The sequence below is a fragment of the Camelus ferus genome, chromosome 6, assembly GCF_009834535.1.
Source record: "Camelus ferus isolate YT-003-E chromosome 6, BCGSAC_Cfer_1.0, whole genome shotgun sequence".
Taxonomy (NCBI): Eukaryota; Metazoa; Chordata; class Mammalia; order Artiodactyla; family Camelidae; genus Camelus; species Camelus ferus.
The window spans coordinates 60,505,711-60,526,549 of record NC_045701.1 but is presented as its reverse complement, the minus strand read 5'-3'; the positions used below and the strand labels follow the sequence as shown (position 1 = coordinate 60,526,549).

The 20,839-nt window shown below is 39.5% G+C and overlaps 1 protein-coding gene across 1 annotated transcript in view; it reads right to left on the bottom strand.

The window, feature by feature from the left end:
- SYT16 (synaptotagmin 16) overlaps positions 1-20,839 on the bottom strand; it is a 224,177-nt gene that overhangs the window by 98,693 nt on the left and 104,645 nt on the right. The window contains 2 exon segments of the mRNA XM_032482148.1: positions 7,999-8,178; positions 11,649-11,754. Coding sequence (XP_032338039.1) covers positions 7,999-8,178; positions 11,649-11,736 — 268 coding nt within the window. The 5' untranslated portion in view covers positions 11,737-11,754.

The window sequence follows — 20,839 nt, the reverse complement described above, 5'->3', positions numbered from 1 at the left end:
TGAAGGCCCCCTCAGATCATTGTGGGGACCCAGGCTGAAGGAGTGGAGAAAGGATTTCAATCCACCAAGCAGTCAACATCCAGCAGGTGCTTCTACATGGACCACCAAGGTCTACTGAGGTCTACCAAAACTCAGTCATGAAATTCTATGCTATGGCTTGTCCAGAAACAAAAAGGCTCAGAGTTTCTGCCAAACGCTGACTTGGGACATATATCTATATATTCAGGTATAGTTATATAGATATAGATACACCCATATGTTATAGAGTCACCGGTAAGGTGAAAAATCATGAAGGAAATTCTCTGCAGTTTTTGAAATAGTGATGTGGATTTAGGGAGTTCTCAGACTTAAATGTTAAGCATTTCCACAGCAATTCGTACTCACTGAGAGCTTCAGATTTGTTTTTTATTAATATCCTAGCATCACAGAAGAAGCTCAAATGCCACCAGAAGAATCTGTTTCTAAGGTAATTCACTATGCACCCTTATGTAAATAGCTCAGGAAACAGAACTGCTCATATTCCCACTGTAAATGTGCTCAGAGCTGTCAAAGGACTTTCAGATCTTCTCAGCCTTACATCAGATTGTCCCCCATCCCCAGCAATCAGCTAGCTGTGGAACATGTTCATGTAATGGGTCACAATCTTAAGTGGGGGACAATGACCCATCATCTAAGTCACAAGACAAAATAGTAAAGATGGAAAATTTAAAGGGACAGATCTATTCCCTCAAGCAAGGAAAACAAGGAGATGGAGACAATAGAGTATAATTGAGAAATAAATTGTCTTTGTTAATAATTGGTGAAGCTGGGTGATGGGCACATGGGGTTCATTATATCATTTTCTCTCTACTTTCCCGTATGTTTGAAAATTTCCATAATAAAAATAGGGGGTTTTTTGGTTTGTTTTTTTTTTTGATAATGACGATCTCTCCCCAGCCTCCCTACCATAACACACTGAAGGAAACAAGAACACACAGATGTTAAGTAAGCTCCTGTGATGGCTAATTTTATGTATCAATTTGGTTGCTCCCCAGTGCCCAGGTATTTGCTCAAATGTTACTCTGGATATTTCTGTGAGGGTGCTTTTTATGGATGAGATTAACACTTAAAATAGGGGACTTTGGATAAAGCAGATTTTCTTCCATAATGTGGGTGGGCCAAATCCAATCAGTTGAAGACCTTAACAAAGACTGACCTCCCCTGAGCAAGAAGGAATTCTGCCAGCAAGTGATCTTCAAACTTCAACTGCAGCATTAGCTTTCTCCTGGTTATGTAGCCTATAGGCCAGACCTGCATATTTTGGACTTGCCAGTCTCCATAATATAACAAGATAATTTCTAAAAGACTTAAACTAATTCCTTACATTTTTCTCTCTCTCATATACATACATGAGAGAGAGAAATATAAATAAATATATACATATATATGTATATACACACACACACATAAATAGACAGGTAGGACAACTAAAAGTCTGTACTAGCCATTGGGAGTTGTATTAGTGAGAGTTCTCCAGAAAAACAGAACAAGTATACTGCATTTGTGTATCTTTCTCTCTCTCTCTATCCAGCAATGCGCAAGATGTGTTCAACACCAACTAAAGTAAATCTCTCCAGCTTGTCAATTAGTCTTTATTTTTACCCTTATAGCATTTATAACAATCTATAACTATTTTATTTGCCTCTTTACTTTTCATTTTGTTCGTTTCTTTGTCATTATCCAAAAAATGGAATTTCCACCAGAGTAGAAGCTACATCTCTCTTTTTCACCACTTTATTTCCAGGACTTAGCACACTGTGCAGCGTAACATAAATTCCTAATAAATAATACTGCATGAACGAATGAATATTCTCAAACCAGTAACTTCTCAGCTGGGTTCTTTGGAATTTGTACCCATCAAACAGGGTTCAATCAGTCATACTTGGACAGGTTCATTAAGGGTATTCGCCATTATTTGTGTCTTAATCAAGTCACCGAAACAAGTCACTAGACACCACAATGAAATATATCAAAGCTTGTCCAGATGTTCAAACTCTCACAGCTCCTCAGTTTTTCATCTCGTGTATTATCTTGAACCGACAAAACTCAACCCCACCTACAAAGACAGTTAACTTTGTAGAGTTCAACCTGATATAACACATACTTAGAGAAATGCATGTCTATGCAAATTAAGATCAGAAGAGAAGACAATTTTCAATTTAGACTATTAACAAGTAGGGTACATACTTGAAGTGAAGTATGTAGTGAAGGTACCACCCTTCAAGATGGGTGTTAAGAAACTAAACTTCAACTTGCCCCTTCAAAGTCATTCCTGAAGGGTGACACAAGAAGTAAAGGGGGGCTCCATTCATCCCACTATTTTAGAACGAAAAAAGCACAATGAGGGGATGGTGGGGGGGGTAGAAGATTTCAACCTTCTAAAGATATTTAATTCATAACAACTCTCAAGTGATGTTTCCACCTCCTCTCCCTCTATAATGGGCTGAATGGTGGCCCCCCAAAAGATATGCCCATGTCCTAATCCCTGGAACCTGGGAATGTTGGGAGGGTATTTGCAGACATGATGAAGTTAAGGATCTTGAGATAAGAAGATCTTCCTGGATTATCAGGGTGAGACCTAAATCCAGTGACAAGGGGCACGGAGTCGACAGACACACACAGAACGTAGCAACGTGAGGATGGAGGCAGGGATTGGAGTGATGCAGCCACAAGCCAAAGGATGCCAAGGATGATCGGCAGCCACACGAAGCTGGGGGAGAGAGGGATCTGCCAACACCTTGATTTCAGACTTCTGGTCTCTGGAACTGTGCAGAAAATCAGTTTATGTTGTTTTAAGACACCAAGTTTGTGGTGATTTGTATGGCAGCCGCAGGAAACCAAACCATCCTCCGAACACTCCTTCTCCCCTACATCCTCCCTCCCCAGAAGTTCAAAAGCATGAAACAGTGGCTTGAGTTAGGACAATTAGTTATGCAGAAAAATAGTGCAGTGAAGACCTGGCTTCTGACATCAGGCTGTTTGGGAAATGAGTCCCAGCTCTGCCACTTAAGAGCTTGGAAAAAATTTCATCTCTCGAAGCCTTAGTTGCCTTATCTATAAAATGGAGCTGATAATGGTACCCCCTTAGTGAATTGTGTAATGGGAAAGCTGTCCTTGAACATATTCTGATCTAAAAGCAGAACTGAAATAAAAAATACCTGACCACAGCAGTCATCATAGCCCAAGTAGAGGGAACTGGGGCAGGCTGGAGCCCCTGTTGGACCAGAAGCCACCATGCAGTTCTAAGTGAAGAGGTGGGGGTGGTCCTGAGGAGGAACCCAGCAGCTGGGCCTTTTAACATACCAGATAGTAAGAAATTGTCACATTTTAACCACCTTACTCCCGAGCTCCACCTGGCACGGCCTTACTGCTGAGCACTTGCTGAGCACCAGCTTTTCCTAAAGATACAAGAGCTGCCACCATGCTCTTGTCTCTCTCCATCACCTCCCAACCCTGCCACCACCATGCACAGTGTTGAGAAACTAAACTTCAACTTGCCCCTTCAAAGTCATTCAGTCAGTTTCATTTGGGACAAATCCTCAGTCTGGAGGATTTCCACGCCCACCCCATTCTCCTGCTCACCAGGGAGCATGGGGCACAGATGTGAGCTTCTTTACCACTATGGCTCTTCCTCCCTGCTGGCTCCCCTGACCTCCAGACGAATCAGACTCTGCCCCCACAGCATCCCCCAGGAAGTGTCCACACCTGCAGTACCTCCCGGTGATCTTCCAGGCAAGACAAGTGCATAATTTGAAGACCCAGGGCAAAAAGAAAATAGAGGGCCCTTGGTTCGAAAATCATTCAGAATTTCAAGAAGGCACCAGCAGAGCACTGAACTAAGAGCAGGATCCCTTCCAGGCATGGGGCTTGTGCAGCTGCACAGCCTGCATGCCCATGAGCCAGCCCTGGTTCCCTCAGGCCTCACGTGGTTTACTCTCCAGCCTCCGATACAGGCCCACCCCACCCCAAGGTGCAACAACTCCTGGCAGGAGCACAGTGGCTCTTACTCCTCTGCTTCTTCTCCCCACGGGGCCGTGCAGGAACTTCTAAACCCCTGTGTGACATGAACTGCTGGCCTGAGGAACTGCAGGAGGTGTCTTTTCCAGTTCTCTCTCCCCCGATTCCCACCAGTACGCGCTACCCCTGCTGCCACGCTAGGCCCACACGCGACAGGTGTGGGGCAGTCTCCTGCCACCCTTCCGAGTGGGATGCATACAGTACTCTGCTTTCTGCCTTCTCCTCAGGCCATGCTGGGCTCTGATCTCTGCATCACAACCACTGTGACCCTGCCCCACATCCGCCCCCTTCTCAGGGTCCAGGCGACTCTCCAGGCCTCAAGATCTCTTTCCCTGTCATCCTTCCAGGCCATGGGCTGCCCTCTCCAGTGGTAGAAAGCCTTCCTTCTTCCCTCTCTGCCTGGGAGGGACCACCATTGTGTCATATCCTCTGTCCTTTCTACACTGTCTCTGAAAATGAAGCTCTGTGCTCCTACTTCTAAATGTGGCCTTTGATACAGAAAGCAAGATTTTTGAGGGGAAAAAAAGCAGAAAAATAGAATTCTTCTCTCTCTCTTTAAAGCTAAGCTTCTTTTAAAACCATTATCTCACCATGGGGTTTCTATTTTTATTCATTTTTTTAATCTCAAAGCTGAACAATGGCTTCCTTATCGCAAGCCATATGCACCCTTCTCCCAAAGCAATCACTACCAACAAACACCACAAGAAATTTGCATAAAGAAATCAAATAAATCCATGTAACACACCTAGCAGGTATATGGCAATAGTAAATGCTCAATAAATGATAGCAACCAATTATCATTACCTAATTATTACTATTGTTTGTATTATTGGGAAGAAATAGTTTTTGTTCCTTTCTCCCCTTACTTAAAGCCAAATAACATGATATATGTAAATTTTTTGAACTTTGAAAAAATATATAGCCTAAAAGGCAAGGTATTTTTGTGAGATAAGTTATTCTGCACAGCCGGTTCAGAAAAATAAATTGTCACTCCTGCCTCTCTGATATTACCACCCAAATGAAAAGAACTATTCTGTTCTTCAGAGCCTCACATATATTAGATTATAATGATTGGGACGCTGATGTTCAGACAGTTTTTTGATCTATAAAAATGATGATTTAAAATGGGTTCAATCTAAGAGTAGGATGGTCTAGGTGCTTTTTAAATCATTTTTGTGAGAACTTTTCCATTCATAGACTGAGACCTGGAGAAGAAATTGCTATAGTAACCCTAAGGACCAACTAGGATGGCACAACAGCAACTGGCAGAAATCCCATCCAGACTCATCAATTCGCAAATGAGGACTTGAGACCCAGAGAGGTGAGGTGAGCTTCCCAAAATATCAGAGCCAATTAGTGGCAAAACCCAGCTCCGGCTGCCTGCACTGCACTTTTCTCCACCACACCAGGCTGCCTGCCTGCCTGCCTGCCTTCTCTACATTTGTCAAAATAAGTGAAGAACATCCCATCTTCACCGAGAAATCAGTGCTCTGAGGAGGATAATTAAGGCAAACATCAAAAGTTAGATAAAATCTCGGATAGAAGCACAATTTTCAAAGACTCTCGATCAATGATAATTAAACCTTGAAAGGAGAAATGTCAAAATGAAGGTGTTGGCTTCTTCGACATTGTAATTTGTAGATTCTCCTGATTAAACTATTCTTAAAGCTCCCTTCTCGTGACCCCACTCTGAGTTGGAGACACGCATTTCAGCGTTTCTGGAGCTAACAGCTTCTGGTTCCTGCTTTATTGTTATTGTTTCAACATTCTCTTCAAACCTCAATTTATTTGCAAGTATAATTCATAATTGTCTCCAAATTACTCCGATAACATGTCAAACAAGACAAGAGAAAATATCTTAAATGGCTCTAACCTTAGCTCTTTGTAACCATTATAGCTTAAAAAGGAGAAATCACCAGCTTTAATCTCCCAATTTAAGTAATGAATACAATGTGTTCGTGTGTGATGTCATTCCTAGAAGCCATTATGGTGACTAGGATTTTGTTAATAATACACAGCTACGGCTGAAGTTCTATGAGGACTTTTACCATAGGTGCCATGCTGGCATCTTTACAAAATTAGTCATTTAATCTAGATCAACCCTACAAGGGATGTTTTGATAACCCCAATATACAGATAAGGAAACACATTCAGAATGGCTCCGTAATTTCCCTCCATCACACAACTAGTGACAGTCAGCTGCTGAAAGGATAAAAGTAGAGTCACTATGAACCCCACCTCCTTATCACCCCATGACCAAGCATAAGTCTATTCGCCCTGCTCACCTATGTCCCAGCTAAGACACGAGTGGCTAAACCATTTGTAAGTCCCAGATTTCACATAACAAATTCTATTTTAAATATTCCACTCTGTTTTCAGAACATGAGCCAGATGTCCCAAATGGAGTTCAAAAAATAAGGCCCCTGCCACAGAAGCAATGCCAGATCCACCGCCAGCTCTGCAGTTTACACACATCCCTTCCATTATTCTTTCCTATACATCCACATACTCTGACACTCTGATACTGTTCCCTTCAAAAAATGAAGCCTAATTCCCCTTTCCTTGAGCATAGGCTGTACTGAGTAAATGACCAGAAAGTGGCAGAAGTGACAGTGTGTGACTTCCCCAGACCAGGTCATAAAAGCAACTGTGGCTTCCTCTCGCTCTCTTCTCTTGGCTCACTTGCTCTGGGGGAAGCCAGCTGCCAAGCCATAAATACACTCAAGCACCTCTGTGGAGGGTTCACATAGGAACTAAAACTTTCTGCCCTCATGGAAGTGAGTCTGTCAGCCCCAGTCAAGCCTTCAGATGACCACAGCTGACATCTGAATTGCAGCCTCATGAAAAACCCTGAGCTATAACCACCCAACTAAGCTAATCCCATATTCATGAATTTGGAAACTGTGAGATAAATATTTGTCATTTTTAAGCACTTAAGTTTTGGGGTAATTTGTAAAAGCAATAGATAATTAATACACATGTATTTCCAAAATATACCTTTTCTTATATCAAAGCAAAAAAGTTAAATCATGGCTACATATGGTGCCATACGAATAAACCAAATATTCCTTGTGGTTCTGGCTGGCTCACCTAGACTATGCCCAGGAGGTGGAATGGCTCAGGGGTGTTCTTCTCAAGGTCTTGCCTCAGCTCAAAAAGTAATGTAAGACTGTCCCTCCACCAGTTCTGTCATGCCCCACATGGGACATGGGAGAAGAGGGTGAGAATCAGACTGATTTTAAAAAAGCAAAGTTGTTACCTGTGAGAAAAGAGCACTGCCTTTAAATGTCCATCTTCCATGTGATGGTAATCATCACCCTGTGATAACATCCTGTACCACAAAGTTCTATACTTCCGCAATTGAAAATAGAATACGTCCTTTAAGAGCAAGAAGCCAATTTTTCTTTCAATGTGTTATTTTCCCCCATCAAATTGAAGGAAGTTAGTAAACGATGTACGAGAGTCAGTGAACTTAAAGAGTAAAAACCTCCCTTTGGAAAAGTGACTGTTGCCATATGAGGTGGGGAGTGGCCCCGAGCCCTGAAAAATCTCAGAAACAGCTAACTGAAGGGAAATGCCAACTCTGTTTCAATATGTGAGACTAAACACATCAAGGCTCTTGTCAATCAAAATCCGTTTTTTTCTTTAAGCATTAGTCAGAAAGAAACTCGACACAGACATCTAAGAAGCTAAGAAGCTAAGAAGACAGGAAGCAGTGGTCAGCCTTTTCCCATCTGCTCTTCGGACCCTAAAGAAAGCATGACTTTCCTAAAGCTAATGCATTCTTCAGTTATGTCCATTCATTACATCCACCACAGTGGCTGCTAAGCAGCTCAGGTGTGATTTCTTAATGGGGCCCAACCTGGAAACGGTGTCACCCCCTTCCTGACCAGGACAACAGCAAGATGCCAAGCTCGGGAGACTGTGTAGTGCACTGCTTATCCAGCCCTTCAGGAATCCGGGTCTTGTCTTTAGAGTGCTTTCTTTTCCCTCGTTGCTCCAGGCATGAAAGGCCTCCTGGGGTTTCCAAACACAGCTTCTTATTGATGAAGAGGAAGAGGACAACCAGAAGGACAATAAGGACCCCGACTGCAGACAAGAAGCTGATGGCTTCAGGAGGGACTGGCAAGAAAACACAAAGGAAAAAACATTACCAAGTGAACCAACTTTCAGTTCTAACAACTGATCAAAGTTATTTGGAATCTTTACACTTATTATTTTGAGTGGCAGATACTCTACAAGTCCTGGCTTGGTGGCATCCCCAGAACTGTGTACAGGGGAAAGGAAGAGGACTATTGCTAGGTACACCCTGCTGGGCTAGTTCCTAAAGGACAGACCTCCAGCTCTTTGCACGTGTGATTTCTTCTGTCTGGATGTAACTTCCCTTGCCCCTATCCTCAGCCCCTAGTATTCAACTTCAAGCATGCAAGGTGTTAGAGAGATATTAGTCAGATAGGTTCAGCTGGAAATGGTTAACCAGTATTATCAAAGCAAGTCTTTTAAAAATACAGCTGCCTAAAGCTTAAAAAATAATCACTCGGGATGAACTTTCAGACATAAACATCTATCAACATTAGCAAATGAAGGAAAGTCGTTTTCCTGGATACAGTTTTGCAAACTCAACTATGCAATATGATGATGATGATGATCAGTAGTGACAAGAAAATTCCTAATCCATGCCAAGTGTATAATAAATTAGAATTCTATTTTGACAGCTAATATTTTAGAATTCTAGAAGATGAAATTCCATCTTTCTCTACTTCTTCCTCATTAAAAAAAAAGGGGGGGGGGCTTCAAATGACTCTGGTTAAGTGCTACCCAGTATGCCTTAAAGAGTCCCAATCATAGAGTTCAACTGTAGGTACACATAACAGAGAGGTCAGAGCTAGTTCTGGGTTGAGGGACAATTCCTTTAAGGAAATGACATCTGAGCCAAGACAACACTCAGTTAAGAAATCCAGCAATCCTACTCCTGGGCATATATCCAGAGGAAACTCTAATTCAAAAAGATACATGCACTCCAATGTTCACAGCAGCACTATATACACTAGCCAAGACATGGAAACAACCTAAATGCCTATACAATGGAATACTCCTCAGCCATAAAAATGAATAAAATAATGCCACTTGAAGCAACATGGATGGACCTGGAGATCATCATACTAAGTGAAGTAAGTCAGAAAGAGAAAGATAAATACCATATGATATTACTTATATGTGGCATCTAAAAACAAAGACACAAATGAACTTATTTACAAAACAGAAACTTACAAATATAGAAAACAAATTTATGGTAATTAGGGGGAAAGGGGGTGGGAAGGGATAATTGGGAGTTCAGGATTTGTAGATACTAACTACTGTATATCAAATAGATAAACAGTAAGGTCCCATTGCATAGCACAGGGAACTATATCCATTCCCTTGTAATGGCCTATAATGAAAAATAATATGAAAAGAAATATGAATATAATGTATGTATAAATGAATCACTATGCTATACACCAGAAATTAATACAACATTGTAAATTGACTATACTTCAATAAAACAAAAAAAGAAAGAAAGAAATTCAGAAATCAAGTTGTATAAAGGAATCAGTCTCAGAGCGGGTCTCAGTAAGAGTTATTCAAGGCAGTTGGGTCTATGCAAATACTTATGAAAATGAATCTCCTAAGAGCAGCTTTAGTCCTTGGGCAGGTTCAATATGTGGATCACTAATACGAAGGGATAATAGTCACCTCTTCCTACCATCCAGACAAACAGAGAAAGGATGACTCAAACCAGCCCCAATCCTGTGAAAAGATAAAGAAAATAAATGGTACTGCCTCACTGAATCCATCTAGTAGCAAGCCAGTGAAAGAACAAACAAAACAAAAAATAGCAGGCAAGATAATAGCTTTGTAATCTGCAAAATGATAATAGCGCCTGCTTATCAAAGCCAACATATATCATGGGAAAAAAGTATGCACACGTCGATTATTCCGTCTCCCTTCAGAAGCGGGACAGGTAACCGTGTTTACTGGCATGAGTTCAGCAGTCACACTGCCTGGAAGGAAATCACACTCTACCTCTTATTATCTGTGTGGCCTTGGGCAAATTATTTAACCTCTCTGCTCTTCAGTTTCCTAAGCAATAAAAAGAGATAAAAAATACAGCTACATTAAAGATTAAATGAGGCAACACATGGAAAATAACCAGTGTGGCACCTGGCACTTAGGGAGTTCTCAAACAGGAGTAACCGTCTTCCTCAACATCACCATTATCAAATTCATGGAGCTTTTAAGATACCCAGGGGCAGTCAGATATGAGATGGATGTACTGCTTTGTGCACAGGCTGTGCTCCAGACCCCATTTCCCTCCCTTTCATCAAAACAATTATCTCTACCTCCCCACCTTGATTCCTGTATTTTCAAATACTTCCCTTAGTAGATACAATATCATTACCACCCATATTAAAAATGCACTACGTATGTTCCGTCCTTTAAAAGCCCCTCCTCACCACCATATGCTCTCTTCAACCATAGCCCTCTCTTTCCACCTTCACAACCAACCATCTTCAGAGTATCCTAAGTTCACCTCCACTTTCTTAACTCCAAAGCCTCTAGCATCCTTTACTCAGATTCCTACTGATCTCCAGGGGCCCAGCCCTATCCTCAAACCTCTTCTCCACACAGTAGCCAGAGCAATCCTTCTGAAATGTAAGTCTGATTTGTTCAGCTGCCCTCCTAAAACCCTCTGCAGTGGGTTGAACTGTGGCCCCCCAAAAAGACCTCCATTCTGAATCTCAGAATGTGACCTTATTAAAAATAAAGGTCTTTGCAATGTAATTAAGGTAGGGTCTTGAGAGAAAATTATCCTGGATTAGAGTGGGCCCTAAATTCAATGAATAAGTGTCCCTAAAAGACACTGAAAAGAAAAAGATACAGTGAGAAAAAAAACCATATGAAGACAGGGGCAGAGACTGGAGTTATGAAGCCACCAGCTGAGGAATGCCAAGGGTTGCCAAGCACCACCAGGGGCTGGGAGAGAGCCGTGGAACAGATACTCCCTCGGAGATTCCAGAGGAACCAACCCTGCCTGCCACCTTGATTTTGGACTTCTAGCATCCAAAACTGTGACAGAATAAATTTGTTTTTTCCAGCCATCAAGTGTGTGGTAATTTGTCACAGTAACTCTAGGAAACTAATTTACCCTCTAATGGCTTCCCATTACCCATAGGACAAAACTTGAATTTCTTAACTTGGTGTATAAGGCCTTTCATGACCCAGCTACACATTCCAGCCTCTATCACTCATCACTCCCTAGCATCAAACTCTTTGTTACCAGTGTGTTTATCTAGTTCTGGTTCCCCAAACATAGCTCATCTCCAGACCTTTGAATAGGCTATTTCAAGTCCATGGGACAACTGGTCACCCCTCTACTGTCTAACTCTGACACTGTATTTCCTCTGACAGCCTTTCTTGTTCCGCTTGTTCCCATCCAGGCTGGATATGTCTACTGTGTATTCCACCCACCAAGCCCTCAATAGCATTTTCAACAGTTTTCAAATGTTAAATTTTCAACTACATAAGAACAGAGACTATGCCTCACTTACCCCCTGTACTCTCAGCAGCTAGTGTAGGGTAGCCACTCAATACATACTGATGCTGGAATAAATGTTGGACTCTTCTGTGTTTCAACATGTTGATAAATGAAAACTTCTGGAAAGAAAACATACACCTCAAGTGGGTCAATACCATTAAAAACACAGGGTATGATTTAGGTAAGATCTGGGCTTAGGGAAAAAAAGGTTCATCTATCTTTCAGAGGCAGAAACATTTGCACTTAATACGGCCATTCATTAATGAAACTAAGTATTTTTGAATAAGCTATATTTTTCCATTATAAAGCAACGTGAAGCTTATAACATAAAGTTGGCAAACTATATAAAAAGATGAAGACAATAACTGTTAAGACTTTGTGTACTTCTAGTCATTTCAACTGTTGGGCAAGTACTAAACTGTATTGATTTTACCTTTATTGGCTTATAAAATAGTTTTATTAGATAAAAAAACTTCTATTATTTTTTAGAGATTCAAAGAAAAAATAAGTAATTCATGCATTTAGTAGAATATTTTGAAAATACTAGAAAATGTTTTTTTAATGATCATGTTAAATCTCACCACCTACCACTTTTCTCTTACAATTCTTTCTTAACTATTTTTACCATCACTGAGATACTATTTCATATGCTAATATTAATGCACTTAATAAAAAAATGTTCACAGATTCCAGGTTGAAGACAATATAAAGAGATTCCATATAATCTCCAAAGATGCAATAAAAAATGGGTATAGGGGGTAGGAAGATCTTATGTTTTCCAAAATAACTCTGGCTTTTTGTAGATGAAAATATTTTTGTTAGTAATAATTTTTGTAGCAGTGACATAACTATGGGTGGGCATAAAATTCCTAGGTAGTTACTGACATTTTCTTCTCCTTCAAACTGGAGATATCACTCCATTACCTTTTCATCTTTAGTGTTTCATAAATGAGTGGGATGATGCAGTTCGCTTTTTGTTATCATATGGGCAATGGTATTTTTTGGTCTGAATGCTTCTGGAATCTTTTCCTTTTAATACAAAAATGTTATCAGAATGTGTCTTTTTGTGGGTATCTTTTGTTGATTTTTCCTGGAACCCAGACTTTTCAACATACACATGGCTTTTTTAAAGCTTAGGAGAGTTTTCTTCAATTATGTCTTTGGTAATTTCTTCTGTGCCAATGTTCTTGTTTCTATCTTAAACTGGATTACTATTTCTTTAGTTACCAACTTTCAGGGTTTTCTTTTTTTTTTTTTTCCTGCGTTCTGACCAATCTTCTTAAGCACAGCCTACACTTTTCACTCAACAAAACAGGTGAAAATGTGCTGTTAACTACTATACCACACTTACTACTCTAAAGTCTGAATCTCTGAGTCAGTGGCAGGCAGTGAGAGAAGACAGTCTTTTGAGTTGGATGGTGGAGAACACTACGAACAAGTGCAAATTTAGCTAAATGAGACAGAAAGCTTAGTTTGGCAAGTTTGGTTGCTCCATCATACCTCATGTTTCTCTCAGAATCTATCAATTCCAATTTCATCTTTTTCCGTGTATTTGTGGGTACTTGGTTGGAAGTCTGAAGAGATGCATGAGACGCTGCTAGGCAAATGCTAAACTGTAGATTAGCTTATACACTTTCTGCATGAATAGAGTATCATAGAAATGGCTAAGTTGGCAGTGACCCCAAACTTATAAGAATTGCTTAACCAGGGCTGCACCCAAATTATCCTCTTTAAAAATGGTTCAAAATTACAAACATAACCCAGCAATTTCACTTCTAGGCATATATCCAAGAGAATTGAAAATATACATTCCCACAAAAATGTGAGCATGAATGTTCATAACGTTATTCATAATAGCCCAAAAGTGGAAAGAGCCTAAATGTCCATCAACTGATAAATGGATAAACAAAATGTGATATAACCACACAATGGAATATTATTCCACAACAAAAAAAAATGAAGTACTGACACATGCTACAATATGGATGAATCTTAAAAACATTATGCTAAGTGAAAAAATCAGCCACAAAAAGCCACATATTGTGTGATTTCATTTATATGAAATATCCTAACTAGGCAAATCCACAGAGACAGATAGTATATTAATTCTTCCCAGGGACTGGGGGGAGGGAGAAATAAGGAGTGACTGCAAATGGGTATGGGTTTGCTTTTTGAGGTAATGAAATTATTTTGGAATTCGATCGTGACGATGCTTGTGCAACTTTCTGAACATACCAGAAACCACAGAATTGTACACTTTTAGAGGGTGTGAATTTTATGGAAATGAACTTTATCATTTGAAATGCATTTGAATTTCATCTCAAAAAAATGTTTAAATTCCAAGCACATCACTTTAATAAAGACTGGAAAGACACACAGAAATATTATAATAGTTTTCTTAGATTTAGTTTGAAAGTGATTTTCTTCATGTTTAGACATCCTGTAATTTTATTATCCAATATTTAGAATTAAAAATAAAGTTTAAATACTGTAGATTATGAGAATTGTCAGCACAGCCGTACCATCAACATGTAACACTGAACACAGCAAGCCAACAGTTCTATGGGTAAAAGCCAAAGAGGGTTTGATGCTGCTGCGTTTGAGTCTAAACAAAATTAGAGTCTTTGGCAGGGAAGCTTAAAGTCATTTTGCATCCCATATATACAAATGCTATAGTGAAGAACAAGCATTACATGTATCATCTGCTACAGATGACAAGGGCACATATGTCAAGAAACTTCAATGCCATCTGCAGAGTAACTCATCTCATTATTCCAGTAATTACTAAATTGGAAATCAGATGGCTGTGAAGTTCGGTCACATAGTTCATATTGAAAACTTCCTCAAAGTTAAGTATCTCTCTCATGTTCCACTGGAGAGTCTCCATCTGTTGGTTTTCAAGCAGTGGCTCAAGGAGAGACAGAGCATACAATGACATAAACAGAGAGGCTTCTGCATGTCACACAGCCACCAGATGTTTGTAAGTTTCATTCCAAACAGAATGAAGAGGTTAAAAAAAAAAAAAGTCTAGTCAATTGCAGCCACCTGACTCACAAGAATTAGAAATAAGATGAGAGGAAGCTGAAATTTTATTTAACAAAATAATAAGGAGAGAAAATCAGAAGTAACTGAGCAATGACAATAGAAATAATAAAAAAGTAAAATTATAATTTCTCAGCAATAAACACTCTTGGCATCACCCTCAGGACTTTGAGGAATCTCATTAAAAACACAAGGAAAGCCTGAAGTAAATCTAAAACTCAATCCACATATGTACCTCTGCCATCCCTGAGTATCCATCAACCTGAGAGTCCTCTTTTTCATGATATAGTTTCAACTTCATTCATGCCTTTAAAAAGTAGCATGATTTTGTAACATGTTTCTATGAGGTTCTCAAGCGTGGTCATGCAGGAGAAGCCCCTGACTTAAGCTTAAGTTTCTTCACCTTAGAATTCGAGGCTTACTATGGAAAACAGTAAGGAGATTCCTTAAAAAACAAAAAATAGACTTACCATATGATCTAGCAATCCCACTCCCGGGCATGTATCTGGAGGAAACTTTAATTTGAAAAGATACATGCACCCCAATATTTCTAGCAGCACTATTTATAATAGCCAAGACATGGAAATAAACTAAATGTCCATTGGCATATGAATGGACAAAGAATTTGTGATAAATATATATATTATATTATATATATATAATATATATATTATATATATACACACACATATATAATGGAATACTACTCAGTCATAAAAAAGAATGAATGCTGTTTGCAGCAACACAGATAGACCTAGAGACTATGATACTAAGTGAAGAAAGTGAGACAGAAAAGGACATATATCATATATCACTTATATGTGGAATCTTTAAAAATGACACAAATGAACTTATTTATAAAACAGAAAGATACTCACAGACATAGAAAACAAATTTATGGTTACAAAAGGGGAAAAGAGGGGGAGGGATAAATTAGGAATTTGGGATTAGAAGATACAAACTACTATATATGAAATAGATAAACATGGTCCTACTGTATAGCACAGGGAACTATATTCAATAGCTTACAATAATCTAAAATAAAAAAGATTTGAAAAAGAATATATATACATATGTACAACTAAATCACTATGCTGTACACCAGAAACTAACCAAACATTGTAAATCAATTATATTGCAATAAAAAAAAATTCCAGGCTTGATCTAAGGCACAGCACAGTGGTTGCAGACAGCAATACTGTATTACAAACTTCAAAGCTGCTAAGAGACTAAATCTTAATTGTTCCCATCACAAAGAAAAAAAAAATTACGTGACATGAATTGTATGACAAAAAATCAACTAAGCAGCAAGACGGAGGTGCTCACAAAGGCTATGATAGCAATCATATCACAGTACATAAATGTATGAAACCAACAGTACACCTTAAACTTACACAATATTATATGTCATATGTCAATTTTATCTTAAGAAAAACAAATTTTAAAAAAGAATTCAGGATCGCCTGGGCATGTCTATCTCCTCCTCCAGGGATCCATTCACCTGAGCACCAAGGAGCCTCCCAGGAAGGACAGTGAACAAGGTCAGAGCAGAGGTGGCCTGAGTGCAACACAGGCATCTACCACTCAGGTCAACCCAGGTACAGACTCGTTTGGCCCCAGGGCAAGGAGGCAACAAGGAGATGACAACAGAAGCTATAGCATTAGATATCGGCAGCTTTTGCAAAACAAGATGTTTTCAAAGGCAATAGTAGCACAGTAAGAGTTGAGGCCTCTGACCTAGAGTTTATGCTTAGACTTTCTTTGCAGAAAGAACAGAAAGCAAGAAACGAGAAACTTCTAAGAGCTGAACACCAGTGTGCCAACTCCATATACAGCCACTTCAGTGCACAAATTCAGAATCTCTGTACAATTACACTCATTTATACCATTAGCTGTCTTTTTACAACCAACTACGAAATTAAATAAGTCATTTAAAAAATCAGTACAGACAAGTTAAACTGAGGGCTTTAATATTCCTTTTTTCCTACAGTGATGCTTTTGGAACTGAAAAAAAAGAACAAAGCCTTAAACACTTAGCAGTGTATTATTTTGCCAGTGTACTAAATTTAGGGCTAGTTAGGCATTATAACCTGAACAACCATCAGGGACAGTCAGCTATTTCTCTAAGTATTTCTAGGGCTACAAAATACACATACACACAGAAAAATGGGTAGTTCTACTTAAATTTTCTCCCTAGTAATAGCTAACAAGGATATTTTGTTAACTACATACTCAAACAAATTCTTTGGAAGGAAAAAATAGACCTTTCAAAAAATAGGAAAAAATTGGCTTAATGAAACCTAAGTGAGATTTTAACATGTTCCAAAATAAAACATAGCAACATATGGAGTCACTAGCAACCAATCATGCCTCAAACACTTGAGAACACAGCATTTGGGGGTCTACATGAGGTGCTATCTTTAATAGAGTAATATATGTGTGTTGAAATGTGTCCATCTTCTTCTGAGAATTAAGTAACCTAACTTGCCTGCTTTATGTGTTTAAAATGTAAATCCCCCTTTAGCATGAACATGAACACACACACTCACACATTTCGAGTAGCCAAGAATTATCAGTAAGCTTGCTCTACTTTTCCCTAATACTCAGATGGTTATCTCAGAAGCAGCATTTAATGATGAAAATGCTCGAGATGAACCAGTAGGTCCACAAAAGGAATCTTTGAGACATTCTTCACTTGTCTGAGTTTCCAGGAACACTTCAGCTGTTCTCCACTGTCCCCAGTCTCTCCATTTCCCTGCATCTTCCCAGGTGGGGAAGAGAATAGAAAAAGAAGTAAAAGTGATGAGATGGTACTGATGGTTATAAGGCTACAGTCAACATTTTTGGATTGTTGGCTTTTTAATGGCATGTTTATGTTGCTGAATTCAATTGAGCAATATATGGGCCTTGTACAAATTATACATCATTTGCCAAAAAAATTAATCAATTAGCACAGATATCATTTATTGTAACTTGAACATTACTGAACTTAACTATATGATAAAATTAGGAACATGTGCTCCAATAAAAGCATGTCACATAGAAATATCAGAGAACATACACTTGTACGATTTTGGTGGAATGGTTGTTAAATCAATGTGGCAATTTATCTTTTAAGTAAAAAGAGAATATTTTTATAAATGAGAGAAACTGAGAGAAGTTTACTTCAGACAGACAAAATGTCTTAGTAGAAAGATGTCCAAATTTCTTCAACTCTCCGAAACAAATACATTTGGAGAACATTTGGAGTGAAATATAATTTTCATTTGTTTATAACTTCTTTATTTTTCAACTCACAGAAGTATCCACACAGTGAGACTGAAATTTTAACAGAACTGTTTTCCATTAATCCAATATCTTCCAAAAAAATTCATTTTTGCAGTCTAAAACAATAAACTATTTTTAAAAGATTATTATAAAGACACTTCAAATTTAAGTTTTCACCCTAAAAAGTAGTGTGTAGATCTTTGTGCTCAAGGACTAAGCAACATATGGGACATCTAGAAAAAAGAAGATTGAAGGGCCATTTAAATACCCAGTTTCTCAGACAATATACTTTCTTGTGTTCAGAAAGTTATCCATCCACTGAGACACAAGTTCACTCTGTTACTAAGAATTCATTGGGAAAACTCAAAATCTACTGACATCAGTGAAGAGCAGCATGTAGAGCCCTGATAAGATCTATCATCTACGGTTAGCGTCTCTTTCTAAAGTTCAGACCACATGACAACCATTTAGGTAACAACAATGGAACAGAATTATCATCATATCCAAAAAAACTGGCATCCTTTACCTATTCTAGTTCCTTAGTAGACGTTAAGAAGCATCTCTGGAATTAATTTCTGAATAAAATCCCCTTCCAAAACAGATGGGATTCTAATCGATTCTCGGATTTGTCTTCTAGAAGTATTTACTGGTTCTTTTTAATTACAAAAAAAAATTTTCACGATAAATTGTCTGTTTTACTGTCTGTGCTAATTTCATTTAATTATATCCTTGGAGTAAGCTATTATTTTCCCACTGGTTCCCATGGCATTCTTCATTATCAACTGCTAATTGTCTAGCATTCACATAGGACTGTGAACCAAGTAGGCTGCTGCGTGGGCTGAAGTTCCCAGGGGAAACTGAACAGCAATAGGATTCTGCATTGTTATTATTGGGACACATGAGAAAATTTCCACCCACTTACATGCCCACATCACTCTGCGGCACAGCAACCACACCGGAGGGGCTGTGCACCGAAGCATGGGAGCCATCTGCACTAGGCATCCACTTGGTGATTATCATCACACATCAAGGGAAGATTACACGGGGCCAAACTGTTGCAGGCGTGAGAGCCAGAGGTCTGGCTCCATATGGCAGGCATGAGTATTGATCTTAAAACACAGCTATGACAGGTCTGTCTAAAAGGGTTTTTTTTTTTTCCTAATGTCCCAGACTTGAGCACAAGTACCTGACTCAGTACAATTACTCCCTCAAACTTCTCCCCACTTATCTTTCCAGAATCAAGGCCAATTTAGAGATTTAAACATTTTTGAAAGATGCAAAGAAGCTGGAGACTTTAGAGTAGATTTTGAGATGTACTGCTCCTTAAAATTATTCCTAATGGAGACTTGGATATCTGGAGCTAATTACATTTGATCTTATCAATTCAGAATGTGCGAAACAAAAGCTATTAGGAGAGCCAGAACAACATGCAACATTTTACACACTTAGGTCAAGAGGGAGTTGTGCAAGTCTCTTACTTAGTGAAGCAGACAGGGACTATGAAAATGGAGCTTGGAGGCACAGAAGGTGGTGTTTTTATTCATGTGCTTTGTGGGCACCAGGTTGCAACATCTTGTGGAATAAAGCTCTGATCTCAGAGCATGCTATGTGCTGATCATGTTTACCAGAAATTTGTGCCTCCTGAGACACCTGTGCCTCCTCCAGGCACATCCTCTCAGGGTACAGAGCTGCCCTCACCAGAGGAGAGTCACAGGAAGCTAAATTACCTTTGTGGGCTAACTAGGATCACTGGATGCTGTGAAACACAGAAGAGATAGGATGATGGCTTCAAGCTGAGACTCACTTATTGGTGAGGCCACCACAGTCCAAATCCTATTTCAGGGCTTTGAGGTTTAAGAATATGATAGTCAAAGTTTACTGAGAGATGCTCAGACTCTTGAGGACTAGTTCACTCTAATTAAACCAGCCAGAGGCTAAAAGGCAGAGAGGCAGAGGAAACACAAAAAGAGCACTTGGCCACAAGTTAGGAAGTTCAAGTTCAGCACCGTACCGCCTAACGCTACAACCCAGGGTGATGTGAGGTCCTGAGGGCAGGGCTGTGCCTTGACTGCATTACATCTGTGTGCTTTTCCAACAACAATATATGTGATAAATCAGACACCAATTTTTATACTAAAATGGTTATTGCTGGTCCAGGAAACCAATCTTGTACCCACAGAACTACAACCCACCTTGTAGTTGGGGATGGCTCCATTCAAGATGAAATTACAGTTCCGAGGGTTGACTAGTGAGCAATGAGTAAAAGCAAGGAAAGTTGGATCTTCTTGGGGCCCATTTCCAACCATCTACAGGAGAGATGATTCAACCATCTTTTCACAGGACTCTCTCACTGAGGTCCCAGAATGCCCCCATATCACACACTATTATGGTTCAAGTTTTCTTTCTCTATGCCTAACACATAACCAGAATCCTCTGATTAAAAGTACTCCTCCTACCACCCCAACCTCTCTCTCAAAGCTCCACTTCTCTGCTCACCTCTCAGAGTTTTTACATTCTCAAAGATTCCGTGTTTGTGTCCCATTCCCACATTAACAAGAATTCCTTCTGGTTTTTTATATATTCTTGTGGTTTCAGCCAATATGGAGGGCTATCAAGTATGTGTCTACAAGCTGAAACTCTAATCTGACACAGATCTCTACCAGGACGTGCTGCAGGCATTCCCAAAATCACCTAGCCCAGGACTTCAACTCATTATCCTCTTCAAAAGTCCTCTGAAACATCCATGCCTCCACCACTCCAGTCTTAGTACAGTGCTCTAGTCAGACCCTTACCATCCTGAGGCCAGACCACTACAAAAGCCTCCAAACTGATGCTGCCTTCCATCGCCTCTCCCTTTTACTTATTTTTTTAAGCCTAGATCAAGTTTTCAACTGT